Source organism: Leucopleurus acutus (genome assembly GCF_964270905.1).
Source record: "Leucopleurus acutus genome assembly, chromosome: 9".
NCBI classification, from domain to species: domain Eukaryota; kingdom Metazoa; phylum Chordata; class Mammalia; order Artiodactyla; family Delphinidae; genus Leucopleurus; species Leucopleurus acutus.
In genome coordinates, this window is record NC_139144.1 from 11,953,326 (window position 1) to 11,976,317 (window position 22,992).

The following is a 22,992-nucleotide window of genomic DNA, read 5'->3' on the forward strand; positions in this document are numbered from 1 at the left end:
AATCATGGTTCCTACCTGAGGGCCCCTGGGGTGGGGGGCACGGGTAGGCCATTTGCTCAGGACCCAATTTCACTTGCTTCCAGGCAGCCTGGAACATGCATCCAGCACTTCAGTTTGGGGCTGACCAGGAGCCGTGTGTGCTTCAGGGCAGCAGAGAGGGCTGTGTGGTCTCCTGCCACCAAGAAGCTGGAGGCCGTCTCCACGCAAGAAGCAGACAGGTGCCCCATCCCTCCCTGGCCTTCGTCTCTCCAAGGCAACCACTCAGGGTGTACGGCCTTGGGAAGGAGTCCATGAATCAAGTCCCAGGGGTCCCAGCATGAGATGCTGGGGTAAAGACACAGCAGTGATTCATTCCTCCCATCTGTCCGCCCGTCCATCTGTCTGTCTGACCAGCCACACTCCCCGAATACCCAATGAATAGAAAATAAGTGCTTGCAGAATGGATGGATGGAGGATGGATGGGTGGATGGAGGAAGTATGGAGGATGGATGAGTGGATAGGTGGGTGGATGAAGAAAGCAAAAGGAGGACCAAGGGGGAAGGGGGAGGGATGGGCTGGGAGTCTGGGATTAGCAGATGCTAACTATTATATAGAGAATGGATCAACAACAGGGTCTTACTGCACAGAACAGGGAACTATATTCAATATCCTGTGATAAACCATAAGGGAAAAGAATATGAAAAAGAACGTATTGATATATATATATATATGCATGTAACTGAATCACTTCGCTGTGCAGTAGAAATTAACACATTGTGAATCAACTATACTTCAATAAAATAAAATTTTTTAAAAAAATGAAGGAATCACATTAAGAATAGTGCAAGAAAGAGCAAACCTAAAGAGAGGCAGAGTGAGGAAACCCTGAGAAGCTCCAGGGCGGACACCATCTCCAGGGGCCGCTCGGAAGGTTACTGGAAAAGCCCCATCACACACATTCCCCCCCTGCCCCGCTGCAAGGGCAAGGCAGGACCCCGAGGGGTGCACGCACCACGTGTGCCAGGCCCCTAGAGGCACTGGGGAGGGCAGCTCAGCAGCCCCTGGTCCCCACTCACAGAGCAGCTTTCCAGCAGCCCCTCCCAGGCCAGCTTCCTTCCCCTCCGCCCCCTGCCCTGCAGGGAGAGTTGCAATGCTGTCTCCCTGGGAGCCAGGCACTCACGCTTTGGCCCTCGTGTGCCCTGCACCCTCTGCTGAGGCCACCGCTGGCTGCACACACCTGATCTGGTGTCCAGTCCTCATTCTGCAGCACTGAACGCAGCTGACGGCTCTCCCTCCTCCCCGGCCCTCCTCCCGGCTGCCCGCACTCCCTCTCACCACCCCACCCTCCCCTGCCCCTCTTCCTGTCTCGCACTCCCCTCCTCTCAGGAGCTCTCAGGCTCGGACCTTCATCATCTTCCCTCCTCCTTGCACCTCCTCCTGGCGCTCCGTGTGCAGTGCCAGGGTCTCAGTGCCCCCAAGGGCCTGTGAGCGCCCCAGACCCCCGCCCAGCTCCGAACTGACCTCAGTGCCCAGGAGACCCAGGCTGACAGGTGATAAAGGCACCTCCCCCCGGCCCCGTGTCGTGCCCCCCTCTCTGCATCCCCTCTGTGGCCCCCCAAGAACGTGAACCCCACCGGGGCCGAGGGCTTTGTCTTCGCTGCCGACATCACCCTCCCCCGTCCTGGAAAAGCCAGGTGCTCGGTAAACACTGTGCTCCTGGGGTGGGTGTCTCCGAAAGGGGGAGTGGAGGGGAGGAGGGAAGAAAGAAGCAAAGCAGAGAGCAGGGCAGGCAGGATGCACGCCCCCCACCACGGGACTGGTAGGTAGAGTGGAAGGAGGGAAGCTGCCGGTCAGCCGGAACTTGAAAGACGCCCTGGCCAGGTGAGGGGGCTGCGGAGCGGGGTCCCTGGCGGTGGGAAGTCCGTGTGCTTGTCCGCACGGCAGGCGGAACGCTGAAAGACCTCAGTGGGCAGGGGAGGAGGGAGGTGGGCGGCTCCTGGCGCCACCTGGCCGGCCAGGGGGCTGGACTTTGTGCAGGACAGCGGGGCTGCAGGCAGGCAGCTGCTGGGACTCACTCTGGAGCCCAGAGGGCGAGGGGTAGGCGCAGTGAGAAGGGGTCCCCCCCCACCAAGACCCTGCTCTGAAGGGTGGAGAACAGGAGGAGTGGAGGGGTGCTGGAAGGACGGGGCCCTGCAGGAAGGAGGGGTCGGTGGCCAAGAGGGTCCCCCCAGGCGGACGCTCAGAGGCAGCCCAGGTCACAGATGACAGTGCCGCGATTTTTGAGCTCGCTTAGAAATGCCGCGGCCACTCCCGTGGCAGGCTTAGCGTGGATCCAGGCTCGTTGGATTCTAATCTCCGGGCCTGCTGCTTCCTGGAGCCCCGTAAGCAATTTCCTTTCCTGCAATTTCAAAGCTGCTCTCCAGAGCCAGTGGCCTCGGATGTCACTCACTGGTCCCTCGGCCGAGCTCAGGGCCTTGGCACAAGGAAAGGTGTCACCTGTTTCCGCCACCTCCCCCAAAAAGTCAGGCCAGGAGGGAGGGGGGAAGATGCGGCCCAGAGGACGCCAGGTCTCTAGGGTGAGAACAGGACAGCTGGGGACAGGCAGCCAGGGCCAGAGGGGCCCTGAGGCCCCGCAGGGCGGAGGGCACAGAGCTTTGCCCTGAGGTTCGTAAGACAGAAGCAGACATGCGTGTGCAGAAGTCTAACACTCAGCTCTAGCCCCTGGGAACCGCAGCTGGGCCCTGCAGCAGCTGCGAGCACGGCCTGCCAACCCCTCGAAGAGGCGGAAATCGGGAGGGTGGGACCATGGGAGTGTGCCTCAGAGCCCCCTCTTCTGCAGTCACATCGTCCCCCTGCTGCCCACCGTTCGTGGAGGGCGGGGAGGTCCCGTTCAGTTCTCGGGTTAATGTTTTCACCGTACATGATGCCTTGGCTCTGGGGAATGGTCTGAAGAAAATGAGACCAAAGGAGGCGACTGTAATGAGAAAGCATTAGGAGTGCACGGACCAGTGAGAAATGCACCGTCCTCACTCTAGAAGAAAACCTGTAACTTCCCTAGTGGGGCTCTAAAGGCAGAACACTTTCCACTTTAAGTCTGAGAAAGAAAGCAAAAAGAGGAGCGACATTCAGCACGCAGGACGGCTCCGAGCCAGGTAGACCACAGGGGCAGCGTTCAGGCTCCTCCTCCAGGGTCGGCTCGCCCACTCTCTTTGGGGCCTTGGGGGTGGGGCTGGGACAGCCGGGCATTCCCAGATCCCCAGGCAGAAGGTTGAATTAGAATCCCCCGCCCCTACCCTCAGGGTTCCCGATTTACCCAGGCAGGCCGGCGGCTTCCATGACGTTCGCCAGGGTCACGTCGTTGGACCACACGTCGTACTGCCACTTGCGCAGGCCCAGGACCCCGCAGAGGACCCTGCCGGTGTGCAGCCCCACACGCATGTTCAGGTCCACCTCAGTGGCCTCGGCCACGGACCTGCAGCAAACACAGGCAGGGGGTGGGGCTGGGGCCCCGTGGTCTGCTCCCTCAGGGCCAGGAGCACAGGGCAGCAGGAGCACGCGGGGGGAGGGTCTCCTGAGCTAGTCAGCCTGACCCCCGAGCTGTGGGCCCTGGTGGGCAGGGGTCACTCCAAGCTGGTTCCCCCCTGCTCCCTTGGCCACTGGCCATCTCACAAGGCATCCCACCTCCCCTATCCCCCTCCCCACACCCAGAGCAGCAGCAGAAGAGAAATGAGCCCAGGACCCGATCCAGGACCCCGATCCTGCTCTGGGTACCACTGACCTCATCAGGGGTGTTCGTGCCTGCTTGCTAGCCAGGGGCCAGCATGAGAGCCCCGGGGAACATCGGACAGGGTCCCAGCAGCCCTGGGAACGGTCAAGGTTTGACCCTGAGTTCCCTGAGAGGGTGGGCTGCAGACCCAGCCTGTGGGGAGGCGCGAGGCTCCACAAACCTGCCCCGAACAACAGGGGGACCTTGTGGGTTGCAAACTGTGCATCAGTCAGCTCAAGGGAGAAAACAAGACGAAACACGCAGACGCTGAAATCAGACTGCAGGGCCAGTGCACGCGCGCTCCACTGCCCCAGGCGCTCGTGTCTCTGGGCTCCAGCCCCGGCTGAGGAAAGGGTTGGCAGGAAGCCCTGAGGGCCCCAGGAGGGACCACCCTCAGAGGTGGGGGGCAGTGTCACTGGAAGCACGCGTCAGAAGAAACAGGAGGTGGTTTTAAAAGTTCCTTTTAAAGGAACGAGGACGCCCTGCATGGTTTCTCCAGCCCCACGAAGCCCACGGTGAAGTGAGATGCAGGAAGTACACAAAGGGCCTGTGATCGCACAGCCAGAGCGCAGGGGACGCACCGCAGCCACGGGGAGGCCCTCTGATGCCTCTTTGCTGGATTTTCCACTTCTCCCCAAAAGCAAGAGATTATCTAATCTTTATAAAGTCTGAAGCATGTTGCTGAGGAAGCAATGTCGGGCCTGGCTGGTGTGCTCCAAGGGACAGAATTGCAAGGAAGCCGTGAGGGCGGGGAGGGGGTCGGCCACGGCGCCCCCAGCCCTCCCCACCCTGGGCGGGTCCGAAGGTGGCCCCGACCGGCACGTGTGTCGGATGGGGCTCTCCGGCCGGTGGAGACGTTCTGTAGCAACAAGGGCAGGAAGGTGGAGCTGAGGCTCGGGGACACAGCGGCCCCATGATTAGGACATCGGCTGTGAGAGGGAAGGCAGATTGGGAGACCAAAGGCACACAGGGCCACGCTGCCACCACCCTCGGGCAGCCCGACGTGGACTACCCACCCTCCGTCCCCTCCCAACAGCAGGTGCCCTATAGTCCAACCACATCTAGACCTGCCCCCACAATACAGCAGGTGCCCCGAGCCTGTGAGCAAAATCTCAGTCCTGCCCCAAGTCTCAGGGCTGCTTCATGTGCATCCCACCCTGTTCAAACAGAACATAGGCCCAGCCCGGATGCTGCAGCCAGGAAGCCCTCCCAGATCCTTCACCACAGCAAACCCACCCCCGTCCCTGCCCAGACCCTTGTCACTCTGCTTCCGCTGGGTCAGGCTCCATCAGAGACTACTGCGTCCACATGGCCACATGGCCGGGCTGGCTCTACTGACCAGAGGCTTGGCGGACATCCTAGGGCCCTCTCAGAGAGTAGGTTGCAAGCATCCTGGGAGGGGCTGCCCCAGGCCATTCCTCACCTGTGTCTTGTCCCAGGCGGCTGGGACTTCCCACCTACCCCACCCGCGACGGCTGCAAGCTGTAACAGGGCTTAGCCGCTGGACAGATGCATTCCGGCCACAGCGCCCGCCACTGGCCCCTTGGGTTTGGTGTCAGCCCAAGGGAGAAGGAAGGCGGTAGCTGACAGCTCCTGCCCTGGCTTAGCTTCCACAGCCCACCTGCGTCCAGTGTCCTGACTAGCCCCATCCCACCTGGTGGTCACTGCGCGTGAGCCTGCCTCCACGCTCGGTACCTGGAAGTCCTCTGTGCCTGGACCGGCCTGCCGCCTGCTGACCCGAGGCCCGTCCACAAGGGGTCCTGGCCACTAGCTTCCCAGGGCCTGGTGTAACACCGGCCCTGGACCCTCGTGAGTAAACGGTGTGGAATGAGATTTCAGTTCCCCTCGCCCACACAGCTGCTGACCACCGCCAGCTCGCTGCCCTCCAAGAAAAAAACCCTTAACCTAAAAGACTAAAGAAAGACGAGGGGCTTCAAATGATGAGGAAATAAAGAGACTGGAATCTTCATCTGAAACAAAATGAATACCACCAGGACACAACTTAAGTCCACAAGATCGCAAGGAGGTCGACAGAGAAGGAAAGTCCCGAAGCCCTGGCTCACGTGCCTCTGACAGCAAAGGAGCCTGTTCTGTGCAGCAGAAGAGAGGACAGAGCTGGGCCACCCCGCGGGAAGGCTGGGCCTTCCCCAGAGACTCTGAAACTAGCATCCCCAGGGACTCTGAAACTATCCCACGATCTCTTCCTAGCAGGTTATTGATGCGTGATGCCCTTACTAATGATCGAGGATTTATTCATCATCATAACAGGAGTAGCAGCATTAGAGAAGCAAACACTTACACCCGGGGTGCACCTCGGGCTGGGTCCCCAGAGCTCCACCTCCCCAGCCTGGCTCGTGCACACTTGGCTGCCTCAATGCCAACGTCCTGTCCTCAGATCAAAAACTGCAGGCTGCGACCAGGAAGGGACAGGACCTGGGGGGCAGCGTAACCCCATTTGTCAGCAATGCCACAGCATGCGTGAGGCTCACTGGACCCAGCCCACCTGCCCTACCCTGACTTCCACTTGCACACCGTTCACCCACAGCCTGGCTTCCTGCCAGCCAGGAGCCCCTGCCACGGCCCCCCGCCCCGAGCGGCCTCCACTCAAACCTCCCCCCAATCCCAGCCTGTCTTCTAACCAGGAGCAGGTCTGCCTGCAACTGCTCGCATCACCCACCGAGGGCCTGTCCCCCAAAACCATGGCACACGCGGGCCCCAGAGGCGTGCCGAGACACTGCCTTCCCAGCTGGCCCTCGAGCCCAGCCTCACCGTCCTCCGTATTCAGGGGGCCAGGCTGGACCGTAGAACATACGTCTACACAGGGTCCCGGGCACCCTGGTGTTCAGCTCTGATAACCTCAGAAGCCTGCGTGCCACGAATTTACAATAAAGGTTTTGTGGAAGCCTGACTGTTCACATATCTTTACTACCTACTTAGTTGTATACACTTTAAATGTGTTTTTCTCCAATTTTCACTCTTTTTTCATTCGTTTGCCAATTACCAGTTAAAGGTACTGAAACAACAAAATTAAGGTTTAAAAAAAATTTTTCTTAATTCACAAAAAGAAATGAGTTTGGGAAATGTAAAGAAGTGAACCTGCAAAAGATGTTTTTGTGCATTTTAAGCATTTCTACTTCTGCAGTCATGGAAGGGCAAAGGGCAGGGGGACTGCTGCGACCCACGTCCAACCTTCCTCAAGGAGGCCTTCCTGTCCCCAGTGCGCAGGTCCTTTGCCAGCCTCCACCCAACCTGTGCAGCCCAGGACACTCCACCAATTCGCCCCGTCTGTCATCCCTTCAAGCAGGCTCTCAATTGGGGGAACAGCAGACGTGCAGTGAGCTGGACAGTCACTTGTAGATAAATCCTGCCTCAAGAACTGTCTCACTCTAGATAACCAACAAGGACCTACTGTACAGCATGGCGAACCATACTCAGGATCTTGTAATAACCTGTAAGGGGAAAAGGTCTGAAAAAGAATAGATATACATATATATGTGTAACTGAATCGCTCTGTTGTACACCTGAAACTAACATAACATTGTAAATCAACTATACTACAATTGAAAAATTGTCGGGCTTCCCTGGTGGCGCAGTGGTTAAGAATCCGCCTGCCAATGCAGGGGACACGGGTTCAAGCCCTGGTCCGGGAAGATCCCACATGCTGCGGAGCAACTAAGCCCGTGAGCCACAACTACTGAGCCCGCGAGCCACAACTACTGAAGCCCGTGTGCCTGGAGCCCGTGCTCCACAACAAGAGAAGCCACCACAATGAGTTAAGAAAAAATTGTATGAAAAAGAAAAAGAAAAGAAAAACAGAAAAAAAACAAAACAAAAAACCTGTCTCACTGAAGAGCGTTTGCCAAGAACTGAGAAAACTGAAGGACGGGGAGGACCAGGCCTCCAGAACAATCAGAAATGACTTCTGTCACTCGGCCATCTCTTCTCATTCGACCTCCAGCCTTGGGCTGCTCCAGCCTGGGCACATCGGGTCTACCCATGACCTGAGCACAGGCAAGCTGGCCTTACCAGCTCAAAGACGGGTCAGGGAAGGAAGAGCACATGTCATTTACTTCTACTTAACTCAATATAGTGAACCAAAAATACCCAGACCACAAGCAAAGCCACGTCTGGATGAAGTATTTAGCAAAACGGTACCCTGCCTGTTTGGAGGTCTGATTCGTGATTTGCTAATGCCTGTGACGGGCAAGGTGCTCCCCGTGGAGTGGACAAACCCCGTTCCTGTAAGTGCAAAGAATCCTGATGCTTTGGAGCCCGAGTGAGGGACAGCGGCAGCTCAGCTGGCTGCCTTTTCTGGGGGTTAATGAATTGATGACCGCAGTGGCTGGGGACCCAGCATCTTCCGTGCCAGCCCATTTAACCTGGGATCCCATTTAATTCCCACAACAGCTCAGAGATGCAAACACGGGTTCTGCATGTCACAGCAGAGAAAATCAGGGATGCAAGGAAACCAAAGCACCACCTCAAGGATGGGGAGCCAGGAACCCAGGGGGCCTGTCTGCTTCCTCGGGCAGGAAGCCCCCAGCCCACTCAGGAACACCTGCATCTGGGGACTGATGACCTGAACTCTAGGAAGCGTTCTTGTACCAGACTAGAGGAGCAGTTTCCTTGGGTCTGACCTACTATTCAAGGCCTGAGAGAGGGAAGCTGGCACTGGGGTGCAGAAAAGGGTAGAGGCACAGATCTCACATGGGCAGCACACCCATTGGTGGGGGGGCAGGATCAGGCCTGGGTACCCTGGGGAGGGGCCGCAGAACTTACGGTCAAAGACCCAGGTCCAAGCAGCACGACACCACCAGGAGTCCTGGAGAAACCTCCCCAGAACCTTCAAGGTCAAGGACTAGCCCCTGACCACCAGAACGCAGGGCCTGGATGTGGCCATGAGGTTGGTCCCACTGCCCTGGTCTCTGCCAATCCAACCTCGCTCAGAGCCCTGGATGTCATGAAGCCATCACTCCCATTTTTCAGATGGGGAAACTGAGAGCCAGGGTCACAGCTCTGCAGGGGCAAGACGAAGCCAGTCACCACACTTGCTGGGCACGTAAGGCTCTTCCCACTCTATCTCCATTCCTCCCACAGGCAGGTGCCACCTGGCCAAAACCAGGAATATATAGATGACTTTAAGTTATTATTAAAAATCACACCAACAACAATTAACGTGTGGTGTTTTTTTAAGAGCACACTGCACACCTTAATGAGGTCCACAGTTTGAGAGGAGGATCTGATTTGGGTGCTGCGGGCAGATGGGGGCCAGATTCCCCCAAGCAGGAGCCCAGGGGGCCTCGGGCACTGCCACTCCCCTGGGAGGGGGTTAAGAGCCCTGGGACTTCACATTCAGGCTGCATTCTTCACTCTGTCTTTTACACGGAGCATGGAAAATCTTTCATCTGTTTTCCCCATAGAAATGAACTTTCTACCAAGTGGAAAAAAGATCATTCCTCACTTCTTGGCCAGGGAGAAGACCCTCGACCCCTCCGGTCTCACACAAGGTCAGGGCCGGTCTGGCTGCACGCCTGCCTGCCCCTGCCCTTGCAGAGGTTTCTTCCTCGGTTTTTACAGATTCCTTCTTCAGCTCCTCTCTATCCGGCGGCAGCAGCGCTTGACCCACACAAGTCGGTCCTGCACTCACAAGGGTCGGAGTGGATTGCCCTGTTTTCTGAAGCGAGCGACCCTGGTGGATGTGCTGCCCGCAAAGCGTCCACCTGAAGAGGGAGCTGACAACAGTGGTCCAACACCCCTACGGTGGGGCTCGCGCATCCCCCGAACCTGAGCATCTGCGTCACCACGCACAGCGTCTGCACGAGATGCTTCAGGAATCTCATAACCTTGCCAACCATCCCTCCTGCCTTTGGGTGTCCTCTGTCCACTCAGAGGTCCCCAGGCCTGCAGCAGACCTCTCTGTGGCCCCGGCAAGGGACATCTCGGCACCGCAGCCTCTTCTGCTTCCAGGTCACCCACGGCGCTGTGCCTGCGACCCAGGGCCACCTCTGGCCTCCCCAAAGAGCAGGCCGGTCAACAACCAGCCTCTTCTCCAGTTCAGCTTTTCTCCAGAGCAAGGGCTGCATATTGAAATCACCTGGCGGGGGGGCGCTTTTCCACCCTCAATCCTAGACCACAGCCCAGACCAGCTGCTACTGGCTCCCCGGGCAGAGCAGGCCTCAGGGATTCGACTTGCCCAGGCAATACCGACACACAGCTCCTGGCTCCTGAGAAGCGGGGTACCAGGCCGAGCACGCTGGCGAGGTGCTGAGCGCCCGGCTTCTGCACACAGTGTGCAGGTGTGTGGACCCCGCAGTCTGCCTCGCAAGGACTGTGCAGCTGAGCCTGCCGTTCATCCCATCGCGTCCCATTCTCGTGCTATTACTTCTCTGCTCCCAAGTGCGAAACCACGGCAGGCCCTGGTGACCCCATCTCACGGAGCTGAAGCCATCTCTCCAGGCTGTCGAGAAGCCGGGATGTGGCTCTAAGCTCCGCCCACCAGCCCAACCTCCCAGCTCCACACCCTCCTTAACTAGACGGAAGGCTCCCACCTCCTTATTGCCTGACGAGGGCTATGAGGGTAGCTAAGAAAGGAGCAGGCCAGGCCCCCAGTGTTCCAGAAATACCTGCTCCATTCCACCCTCTCTCCACAGAGAGCCCCTGACACCTGGTCACCTGCCCGCGTGGACAAGCACGTGGGACTCCTTTTCAACTGGAACGCGGCCGGATTTGAGCCAACCCTTTCCCGCAATCAACTCCTTGAACATCTTATCCGGCTAAGCTCGAAGGGTCATTTCTTTTGGCCTGACTAATGCATAGCTGGCAATACCCTGGATCACCGCGGACAAAGAAATGCAGTCCCCACAAAATGCAAAGAAGGGAATCACAGAGGCAGAGCTGCACAGAGCAGGCAGGACTCCTCCACCCAGCACCTCACCGCCTGGCTCTGGGCCTCCGCAGCCACGGCACAGGTGACCCACCTCAGACACACTGGCCAGGACAAGGCAGGCCTGCACGGCAGGGCACTCACGTGATGGTGTCGATCATGTCCAGGCCCATCTCCACGCAGCAGTGGGCGTGGTCCGTCTTGGGCTGAGTGAGGCCGGACACGCAGTAGTAGCAGTCTCCCAGGATCTTGATGCGACGGCAGTGGTTCTCCTTCGGGCGAGAGGGCAAAGGGCATGTTAGTGACACACCTGGGGCTGCCCGAGCACCTGCGCCTCTGCCACCACCAGGTGCGCTGACCGTTGAGCTCAAGGCCCGACCTAGACCAGGGCCCAGGCGGCTCTCCCACAGTCAGGGTACCTCGAGAGGGCAGGTGGCCCCTATATGGCTGTGATTAGGGTCGCCTTGGGGCACCCCACGCCGTCCCCGCTACCCGCACTCAGCCTCTTCCCACGCGGGGGTCCGCCTACCCTGCCCTTCAGATCACCAGGCCAACCCCACAGGCCCTTCAAGGAGGGGAGGTCACCCCATGCCTGGGAGCCAGGTCCTCTCCCCAAGGAGGGGCCCCCTCTCCCAAGAGGGGCTAATACAGTCCCCGTCCTTGGATCACCATGTGATTGGCCCTACTGGAACATGCTAGACTCCTTCGCCAGCCCGGGAAGGGCAGGCCACACGCATCTGAGTGCCCATGGCTTAACCCAGAGTCGAGGTCCACAGGCCGTGTGAGCAGCTCTCCCCAGAGAACCACCAGCCGGGGCCTGAGCCCAGACCTCACCACCCACGGGGAACACCTTGGAGAGTCATCCGACACTGCAGAAGGTCTACTCTCGCACTTACACAAAGGTGAGAATGCCAGTGCCCACCTCGCCCTCGTGTTGAGGACAGAGAGACACGTCAGACGCTTACTGCCACCTGTCCTGCACCAATCCTTTGGGGTCAGCTATGATTATGACGGTGACTGTCAGTTTTATTTCAAGGACAGCATTAAAACGGCAGTTTTAGAACATTTTGTTTACAACACCCCTTCAAACCCCCACTAAATAACTGAGGACCTCATAAAAAGTTTTCATGTAAGCAGGTTACAGCTATGGCTATTACCACATGAGAAGCTACAACTGAGAGATTTTTTAAAATGTATTAAAGCATTTAAAGTAACAATAGCAAATGCGTTATATATTAACATAAGTAACACTGTTTGAAAAATTATGACATTTCCCCAAACAGAAACAAATGAGAAGCAAGGCATCGTTCTCACTTTTGCAAGTCTCCAGTATCTGTCTTGACAGGAGACAGCTGGATTCTTTGTTCTACCATTCATGACATCATGTTTCCTGAGCTTGTGCACGTCTGTGAAGGAGATCAGCTTCACGCAGCCTGTCCGTGGATGAGACGGACCTCCCAGCCCCCGGGACGGACAGCCCCCCAGATGGTCCTGTAAAGCCCAGAGCTCTGCCGACCCTACTCTGAGAACACATTCTACAGCTTGTATTTAATTCTGCTCTTTGGTTTCTTACAAAGGAGCCACCTCCTGCAGGTTTTCTCCAATGCTGTGAATTCACACAGTGCCCTGGGATGAGAATTCTCAGCCCTCACCACCCACGGGTTCACACACGGCCCGCACTTCTTCTGCAGGACGCTGTCCACTGGTGCAGAGGGTCAGGGAGGAACAAGGGCCAGCGACCCTGCTGCTCTCCTGAGAGATGGCCCAGGCCACTGAATGGCTGGGTGCCCAGCTCCCCCCAGCCCTGGGCCTCCCTCAATGTAGGGACAGTCGGTCAAAAGGGAAGAGAAGAGCAGTCACTTCCACCTGTCAGGTGGTCTCTGGGGAAACCCAGTGACCGGGTCTTCCCCATTCTAAGCCCCACAAGCTCCCCCTGTGGACAGGGAGCTGGCCTCAGGGAGGTCCAGGGTCCAGCCACTCATCCTTCAAGAGACCAGGGGCAGCCACTTAACCATTAAGACACCAGCCTCCTGGTCTGCAGAAGGGGTTTGTTTCCCAGCGTCCCACGGGCAGGCCATGCCGGGGCTGACTTTTCCCGTGACAGAGTCTGGGAACCCAGGGCCTGGTGCAGACGTCCACACCGCAGAGCCCCTGGGAGGCAGCCGGCCAGGTTTCTCCAGGCTAGCAGGCAGCCCGGGCTCTCTTCTGGCACCTCTAGAGTGTCCGTCCTCACCTGTCCTCACCTGTCCCCACCGTCACTGCCAGGACACACCGTGCAGGCCAGCGAGGGGCAGCTCGCCCCATACATCCGCGCCCCGTCTTCACAGTTGGGCTGCCTTCACTAGACCCGAGCGCCCAGGATGAGATGAGGGTCCACTGCCAGGGGCGCGACCCTCCCCAGGCGCAGAGACCCTCGGTGGAAGGCTCATGATTCCTGACTCGTCCAGCCCCCTCCGAGCTGTCCATCTGGTGATCCAGACCCCTCCCTCTGAGGAGCCCGCACAAGCACCTGCCCCACGTGGGCAGCATTCTTGCAGATTTCTAAGGTCACCAAGCCCTGATTCTGGGGACCTCGAGGATGACAGGTATTCCCCACCCATCAGCATCTCCGTGGGACGCTGAGTGCGGGTGACTGCGGACATCCCTGCATCCCCCAGCTTGGCTCTGCAGAGTTCCCAGCCACCTCCAGGCCCCATAACCCCAGCCTTGTGACCCTGGGACTGGAAGGTGCTCGGTACAAGGTCACTGAGCGGGCAGGTGTGCGCGCGCGCTTGTGTGTGTGTGTGTGTGTGTGTGTGTGTGTGTGAGAATGGGCCATAAATCCTACGGGCAGGTCGTAAGTGGCAGTTGTGCCGTCAGATTTCAAGGGAAATCAGAGGCCGTGGGTGGGGCTGCCCCCCAAGCAGCCACCCTATGAGCCCGACCGTCATATCTGACACAGAGACTCAAGAGTGGCCGCCACAGAAAAGGGAGTCTCTGTGGGGCTGGCCGACCCCTCAGGACAGGAGGTGCTGAAGGACCCTGTCGTTGTAAACTGTGATGAATGCAAGTGGTGTCCCTGGCGAGCCTCAGGAGTGACCCCTACGCCCGGCAGGGCTGCTCTCCAAGGCAGGACGGGGCATCTAGCAAGTGACATCCAGGCCGCGGGCTCACAGGTAGATGAGGCCTACCGCATTCTGGGGAGAGCCAACACACGCAGGGGCATAACTACAGCCCGCCAGCGACACATGTGTCGCTGGCGACCATCCTGAGACAGTCCCTCCCGGGCTCAGAACAGACTGGGGAAGTGAAATGCTCACCCGTCCCCTTGTTTTTTAATCTCAACTCTCCTGACTTTTGTTAACAAGCTTAAGAGACCAAAAAAACGATGTTTTCCATTGCTTTTGGTGTTTTAGATAACAACATCTTCCCTGTAAATACTGAAAGCCAGCGCCTGGAGTTCCCCCGCAGGGAGCGTTTGTGACACCTGAACAGCTGCTTCGCGGCCAAAGCAAAGAAAGAAAATGGAGGAGGAGGGCCAGCGGGGCTTGCTTGGAAGGGACAGGAGTGACAGGACATGATGGACAGAGCCCCCTCAGAGCAGCACAGGGGCTGCCGGGGGATCCAGGCAGGAGGGTCTCCTTTGCTTCCCAGGTATGGTCTGCAGGCCCGCTGGTCAACTCTGGACCTGGCTGGCCCTGCCCGAGAGGACGGCAGAGACTCCCACACTCAAGGGCTCTGTGACCCTGCCCGCCCAGCCCTGGACCCGGGAAGAAGCAGAGAATTCAGTGGGATCTCAGGAAGAGCCACTGCAGCTTCAGAACCGGAAGAGGCCCAAACCCCTCTGAGGCCGGCTCTGAAACAGCGGGGTCCAGAGAGGTCAGAGGCCATCATGTGCACCCCACACCGCAGCTGGCTTCTGGGAAGGCTGAGGAGCTCCCAAGACCTGGTGGCACCCCTGTGGGAGGGGAGATGCAGAGAGAGAGCTTGAAATGACCCAGTGACTGCACCTGAGCCCCAGGTGACTGCACGCAAAACCAAATGGCCAAGTGGTGTTAACCTTGCACGGCGCTGGGCCATCAGTGGGAAAACCAAATAAGAGATTTTAGAAAATGTTCCTTCTAGGAGGCTGTCTCAGCGTTTAACCTGCTGCGTCCGCACAAAGCTGAAAAGAAATGCACCAAGATATAAACCACGGCTATCGCTGGAAAGTAGGACACATAATCATTTCAACTTCCATTTCCACAGATCGTTCCTGCAGTTCCTTTTACTGAGTCCCACGTGCTCCACCCACTGCAACAAGGACCACGGACATAAGCGAAGGGAAGAGATGGGGACCCTGTGCTCCGAGGGCTTCCTGCCCACGGGGAGGGACCACACAGGAGCAACAGAGCTGGAACCCAAGAACGCACAGTCATCTGTCCTACAGCAGAGACCAGCCGCATTAACTCAGGACCGGAAGTTTCTCCAGCCTCAGCCACGCCCAAGAGACATCAACGGGCCCCACTGAGGCACACTCTCCAATAATAAATAGTCACATGTACACCTCTGCTCCTGGTGTCCAAAAGGAACAGTGGAGGAGCAGCCCCAAACAGGGCACAGATGCCTAACTGCACAGGGCGGGGGGCGATGGTGGGGTGGGTCAGCCCTCTCTCCGCGTATCTTGCCTCAGGGTCTGCATTGTGGGACAGAGCCGTGCAAATATTTGATGTACTTAAAAAAGAAAAATTAAATTTAGAACAGCAGTGCCTAAAAATAAAACCAAAATGAAATAACTGGGACCACGCTGGTAGCACAATTCACAAGTGGTTTCACAAGTGACAGGAAAACACGTATTTGACTGGATATCTAGTGGGATGTACTTCAAGGGCAAGTTAACGAGAGAAACCACTAAAGAAATCTTAGATTCTATTCAATGGTCTTATTGTGGGGAATAATATTGGTAATGCTATTTTGAATCAACTGTATATAAAAGGATGAAACAAAAAATTTCTATTACTGTCATTAGGGTTTCCAGCATCAAAGGAAAAGGGACACAAATTTAAGAATCACAGGAGTGAAGTTAAGTGAATTGGAAATATCAATATGAACTCAGAATTCATTCATGAATTTTTCTTTTTCTAAAACATATCTTCCATGTCTGGCTCCTGTAAAGTCTCAGGACCAGAGACCACCCAGATTACAGGCTGGAAAAACCATTTCCCAATGAAAGAAACTAGGGCTTCCGGAAAACGCCGCATCTGTGAGGCAGGACCACGCTCAGAGGGGACGGGCTGAGTCGAGAGGAAGCAGGAGGCAACCGCACGGCTCACCCCTCCAGAGGGTTCTAGTCCTGAAACTTGATAAAGAAATGAAAAGAACCAAGCATCCACTGAGGATAACCCAAGAGCTGAGGACTAAATGTGCTTCGTTTTTAAGGAACCACAAGCTAATAAATGCAGAGGAAACAACAGGATCCGAAAACTACCACTGTGGCAACCAGAGTGAACACCGATGGGCCAAGTTCTCCAGGCAGCTGCTGTGACCCTCGGGTGCAATGTCATGGGAGACGGGTAACAACACGGGAACCTCAAACCCACACGCCCTGGAGGGAGGAGGCCAGCGGAGAGGGGTGCACTGGGGACAGCACTGCGCTCCAGGGAAGGGCTGTCAACACAAATGAGCGAGCCCAGGATCTAAGGCAGGTAGAGAAGGTCTGCTGGTTCAGGAGAAGCACAGGACACACCCAGCCTTGGGGCTGAGCCGCCACAAAAGGCAGGAGGCTTACCAAGGAAAAACCGAAACCAAGAAACACTTGGCATATCCACGGAATACGGTGCGTGTATTCATCCAGGTTTTAGTTTTCTGTATCCTATGAAGGTCTGACGTCTCGGGGGCCTCGCTGGCAGGGAACGATGACCACCGGGCAGGGCTGGCTAATTCCCGGAGACAAACAACGGCTTGTTCCAATTACACCGGCGGATCAGAGGCCACATCTCCTCTGCGGGCTCTCACACTCCGGCCACTGTCCCCACCCTAATCACCAGGGCAGGGACCAGACCGCAGGGAACACCGACAGCCCAGAGCCCTTACTATCCACACTGTCCAGCCCTGCGTCTGCTTGCCCCCTCTTCCCGTGGAAACGCCAGTAAAGCCCCGCCCTGCTCTCCCAGCCCCCTCTGACAACCTGGGCGCCCGGTGGTCCCCTGTGACCTTGGATGGCCTGGTGTGTCCCCTCCTCTCGGGGACCATGAGTGATAGAGCATCCTTCTATGGCATTAGCCTCTGTGTCAACCCAACCCAAGGGTGCAGTCCAGACACACGTCCACCTCATGTGAATCCTGACTGGAACAAACCAGCTCTGAAGAAGAGACATGTCTGAGACGAGCAGGGTGACCAAGCCCAGAGCCAGACTCAGGACTCTGTGACGGCAGTCAGTGCGATTGGGTGCGACAGGGGCCTTGAGGTGGTGCTGGCCGTAACGTGCTCAGTGGAAGAGCTACTCACCAAGGATGCAAGCGTGCTGTGCGGTGCTGGGCAGGACCTGGGGGGGAGAGTGCAGACCAAACAAGACTGGCCAGACGTTAGTTACTGTCGAGGATGGGTTGTGGGTGCCGGGGGAGAAGGCGTTACGTTATTGTCTCTACCTTTGTGCTTGTGCGAATTTTCTAAAACCTTCAAGGGCAGGGTTTACATCTGGCTTATTCATGCTGCACCCCTATCACCTAGGACAATGCTGGCACACAGTAGGGACCGGGGAGCTGCTTTCTGAAGCCAAGTATGAACACGTGCCTCCCTGGTGATACATGGAGGAGACACGTCCTCCTCCTGTGCACGGCACTCAAGGGGCCCGTTCAGACTACCCTGCCTCTCCCTGTACCGCGGCTCCCCACTCAGGCCTCAAGTGAACCTTGCTCTCCACACCACCCTCCTCCCTCTGCCTAGAGCACATCTCCCCACACAGGGACCTGGGCCACCGCAGCTGCTGAATGAAGGTTTCCTCCCAGCAGACAGGGTGTTGAGTTTCTACAGGTGGCCTGATACGAATGACAGACTCCTTCAAATTCCAAACATCTACTGGCTTTTCAAGAAACAATATCTGGGGCTTCCCTGGTGGCACAGTGGTTAGGAGTACACCTGCCGATGCAGGGGACGCGGGTTCGTGCCCCGGTCCAGGAAGATCCCACATGCCGCGGAGCAGCTGGGCCCGTGAGCCATGGCCGCTGAGCCTGCGCGTCCGGAGCCTGTGCTCCGCGACGGGAGGGGCCACAACAGTGAGAGGCCCGCATACCGAAAAAAAAAAGAAAAGAAAGAAAAGAAGAAAAAATATCTATTCCCTGCTAATCAAGGGATAATTAAAGAAATCCAGGTTCATCATCAAGGATGCAGAAAGTTCAGAAAATTAAAAATCACAACTCAGCAATAACCACAGTTATTCTGGGATATTTCATTCCAGCCTTTTCTCTCTGGCACTCACATAAGTGTGTGCACACACAGTGTGAAAATTGGGATTCTACTCTCTATGTTATTTGATCACTTAAAATCGTTCCTTTGGGTCAGTTTTCCAAGCTGAGCTCTGGTGACAGCTCCACCGCCAGCCCCTCCAGGCTGTGCTCACGATGTCTGTTTACATCCTGACCACACGCTAGCAAACATCTCATTCAGCAAATCCTGGTTTTGCAAAATTGGCTCCAGGTCTCCCCACCCGAGCTGTAAGTACCCCGGCTGTAAGTCCCCTGACTCCGTCTTTGTGCTCCAGCACCCCTTGCCCGACAGCAGGTGCACAGGTGGCTTTGCTAAAGGAACACCGTCCAGCAGAGTCACAACTGACCCACGAGCACGTGTCAGGCCTGAACGCGGCCAACTCTGCGCAGCTACGGGACCAGGGTGTCAGAGCAGGAAGGCCTGACCCTCTGAAATGATCCCGAGGACAGTCTCCCGAGGAGGAGGGATGAGGGGGGACAGGAAGGATGGACCTGAACACACACCCGAGTAGCTCAGAATTGGGTAGGGAGCTCTGCCCTTGGACCAGCTTCCATGGGTCCCTTTCAGAAACATCCAGAAAAACACAAATAACTGAAAAATAATGTCCTCACTGACACAGGTCATCAGAGTCATCTTTCAGGAATTGCACCCCCTACACTCTTGTCCAGGAGCCCCTTGGTGTCGGGTCCTCACGGGCCAGAAAGGCTCACGAAGCGTCCGAGTTCAGGGACAGCGCAGACTGGCCAAGCCCAAGGGCGGGCATCCCCAGGGAGAGCCCCTTAGCAGACTCTGAGCATCCCCAGGGATGCTCGGACCAGAGAGGGGATGCCTCCCGCATTGTCCGCACTCGCTAACCACCCATGACGCGTGTGGGTCAGCCTCCTGGCCCCGGGCACCACCAGCACTGTCCTAAATCCAATGCACCCCCATCCTGTGCCAGGCAGCCGCCACCTCGGGACTGAGAACTGACAACAGTGCGACAAGCTCTCTCTGGAAACAGTCCCTGAAGGATTCCCGGGGTCATGACCAGAGCTAAGGACTGTGTTCTCATCTGCCTGTCAGCCCTGAGGAGGGGGCCACAACCAGCCCAGGTGGCCTTGCTGGTAAGAGGACAACCGGGACTCAGGCTCGTCTCCATAGTGGGCACACCAAGGACCCTCCACGCTGGCCCACACCTCCCGAACCAGCCAGATGGATGTCTGCTTCACCCGGCCAGTTCATCTTCCCGCAGAGAAAACGGATCCAGAGAAGGGCCCCGTCCCCAACAGGTGGCGGTGGAGCAGGGCTGAGCCTGGGACAGGGGCTTCTCCATAAACCCAAAGGGTGCAGCCAGTTGTCAAATACACACGGACATCAGAGCAAACACAAATCTAAAATGGATCCAATAAATGGGGGAAAGGTCAAAAACATAGTGCACATCTGTGGTCATCAGCCGTGGATGAGGGTAAATAAAACGTCAGCTCCTGTGGAGACTAAGACAAACACGCTCTGTGTTTGTTTAACTGCCGGGCAGATACCTTTGTAAAGGAGGATGGGTTTGGATCCCTGGGGTCACCACACCCTCCTCACCGGGCCCTTGGACACAAAACAAGCACATGTGAGAAAAACATGTCCAGGTGCTCATCAAAACAGGACACCAGCAGATTAGAACGAAAATATGTTTAAAACCCACAACATCCATGCACAAAAGGACAGAGAAAAAAAGCAATAAATTAGAAGGGAATGAGGCCATTTTAATTTTGAGCTTCCTCACAGTCACCTCAATGAGAAGGAAGAAAGATCCGAGATGAAACCGTGATGTCTGAGCTGGAAGCTGCACTGGATGGTACGTGGCAGGTTAGACACTGAAGATGCAAAGATTAGTGAACCTGAAGGCGCAGCAGTAGAAACTGTCCAAAATAAAACAGAAAGAAAAAGAACCCCCAAAATAAAACAAGATCGTCATCCTGACGTGGGTGAAACTGGCATTCCTGAAGGAAGAGGAGGACGGGCATAGAAAAGTATTTGCAAAACGGTGACTGAGGGTTTTTCCCCAAATATCATGAAAACTACAGATGCGAGAAGCTCAATCAACTGCAAGCACAAGACACCTGAAGAAAACCACAGCTAGGCACGTCAAAATCAAACTGCTGAAAACCAGCAACAAAGAGAAAATCTTAAAAGCAGGCAGAGAAAAAAGACATTTCATACAGAGGAGCAAAGAGTTGACAGAAGGCTTCTTGTTGAAAACAATACGAACGATGACAAGAAGAGCAGCATCTTTAAAGTTCTGGGGGAAAGACCTTTGCACCTAGAATTCTATACCCAGCAAAAAAGAAATTCAAAAAAATAAAGGCCAAATAAAGAGTTCTTTCAGAAATATAAAAGCTGAAAGGATTTGTCACCAGCAGGCCCACACTGCAAGAAACACTAGAGGAGGGCTTGCTTCCCTGGGGGCACGGTGGTTAAGAATCCACCTGCCAAGGCAGGGCACATGGGTTTGAGCCCTGGTCCGGGAAGACTGCACATGCTGCAGAGCAACTAAGCCTGTGCACCACTACTACTGAGCCTATGCTCTAGAGCCCATGAGCCACAGCTACTGAGCCTGTGTGCTGCAACTACTGAGTCCAGTGCCTAGAGCCTGTGCTCCACAACAAGAGAAGCCACCGCAGTGAGAAGCCCGTGCACTGCAACGAAGAGTAGCCCCCGCTCGCCACAATTACAGAAAGCCCGTGCACAGCAACGAGGACCCAATGCAGCCAAAAATAAATAAATTTTAAAAAATAAATGTATTAAAAAAAAGAGAAAAAGAAACATTAGAGGAAATTAAACAGAAAAAAAAGATAAAACGTGGAAATATGCCACACGTAGACCACACAAATGAGTGAAGCCCATATTCTGGGCCATAAATTTAAGAGGATTCAAATTTTAAAAGTATGCTCTCCAACCACAATCAAATTAAATTTGAAGTCAAAAACAGAAAGATCTTTGCAAACTCCCTCAAAAAACAAACGTCTTAATAATCCATGGGTCTAAGAAAAATTAAAGGGAAAATGATAAAGTATTTTGAACTGAACACAAATAGAAACACAACATATCAGAAATTTGCTAAAGCAGTACTTCAGAGGAAGTTCACAGCATTAAACACTTATAGCAGAAGAGGAAAAAAGATCTAAAACACAATGGTCTCTGCTGCTACCTTAAGAAACTACAAAAAGAAGGGCAAATGAAAACCAAAATAAGCAGAAGAAACAAAATAATGAACAAAAAATAAAGGAAATTAATAAAATTAAAATAGAGATATATGAAACCAAAAGCAAATTCTTTTTAAAAAATCAATAAGACTGATAAATCTGTAGCCAGAATGATGAGACAAAAAGAAGACACAAATCACCAAAATCAAGAATGGGACAGGTGCCAGTACCACACATTCTACAAATACTAAAAGGATAACAAGGAAATAGCGCGAACAACTTTATTCTAATAATTTTGACAACTTAGGTTAAATGGGAAGACTCCCTGAAAGATTATAAAGCACCAAGTTCATTCAAGAAAAAAATAAATAACCCCACGAGCCCTACTGAAAGTAATTGAATTTATAGTTAAAAACTTCCACAAAGAAAACTCCATGCACCAGTAAATGCTACCACACATTTAAGAGAGAAATCATACCGATGCTACACAAACTCTTCCAGAAAATTGAACTGGAGGAAATACTCCCCAACTCTTCTATGAAATCAGCATTACCTTGATACCACATAAAAACAACATAAGAAAAGAAAGCCACAGACTAATATCCTTCAGGAGCACAGATGGAAAAAAAAATCTAAACAAAAACTTAACACACATGTACACACACATACACCTACATATTCACATACGTATTAACTCGTGTACACACATGCACACACACACATGTACAGAGTTGCATGCATGTTCATGCACACTCATGTATGTACAATGCACTCACATGTACACACACACATACATTTATATACACATGCTCATTCACATGCGTACACATACACACACCTAACATATCTCTTACTCCAGTCAACCCACCATGAGGCTCCAGTGTGTGCAGCACCTGTTCTCTGGAGGGTGTGCACTTCCCTTGATAAAAGTATCTAATCCAACATCTCAGACACTAGTAAGTGTCCTGGTGAAAGAGCCTAGTAGTGAATAAAAGAGAAAATCTCTTACGTACCAACAAACTGGACAACCTAGAAGAAATGGATAAATTCCTAGAAATATACAATCTACCAAGATTCAATCATGAAAAAATATAAAATCTGAACAGACTGCATCAGTAATCAAAAACTCCCAATACAGGAAAGTCCTGGACCAGATGATTTCACTGGCGAATTCTACCAAACGTTCAAAGAAGAATTAATACCAATCCTTCTCAAACTCTAAAAAAAAACAGAAGAGGAAGGAGCACCTCCAGATTCATTTTACAAGGCCAGTGTTATCCTGCAAGGATGGCACAAAAGAAGAAAATTATCCAATATCCCTGATGAACATAGATGCAAAAATCCTCAACAAAATTTCAGCAAATCGAATTTAACAATACATTAAAAGGATCACACAGCACGATCAAGTGGGATTTATTCCAGGGATGGTTCAACATACACGAATCAATGTGATACAAACACATTAACAAAATAAAGAATAAAAATCATATAGCAATCTCAATAGATGCAAAAAAGGTATTTGATAAAATTCAACATCCTTTCATGATAAAAAGTCTAACAAAGTGGGTATAGATGGAACCTACCTCAACATAATAAAGGCCATGTATGACAAGCCCACAGCTAACATCATACTCACTGGTGGAAAGCTGAAAGCTTTTCCTCTGAGATCAGGAACAAGACAAGGATGCCCACTCTCACCACTTTTATTCAACATAGTGTTGAAGTCCTAACCAGAACAGTTAGACAAG

General features: G+C 54.3%; 1 protein-coding gene across 1 annotated transcript in view; it reads right to left on the bottom strand.

Moving 5' to 3' along the window:
* ADCY1 (adenylate cyclase 1) overlaps positions 1-22,992 on the bottom strand; it is a gene marked incomplete at its 5' end in the record, with an annotated part of 120,431 nt that overhangs the window by 50,861 nt on the left and 46,578 nt on the right. Inside the window, 2 exons of the mRNA XM_082846256.1 lie at positions 3,293-3,451; positions 10,773-10,900. Of these exons, the coding sequence (XP_082702382.1) occupies positions 3,293-3,451; positions 10,773-10,900 (287 nt within the window). The remainder of the gene's footprint in view (positions 1-3,292; positions 3,452-10,772; positions 10,901-22,992) is intronic.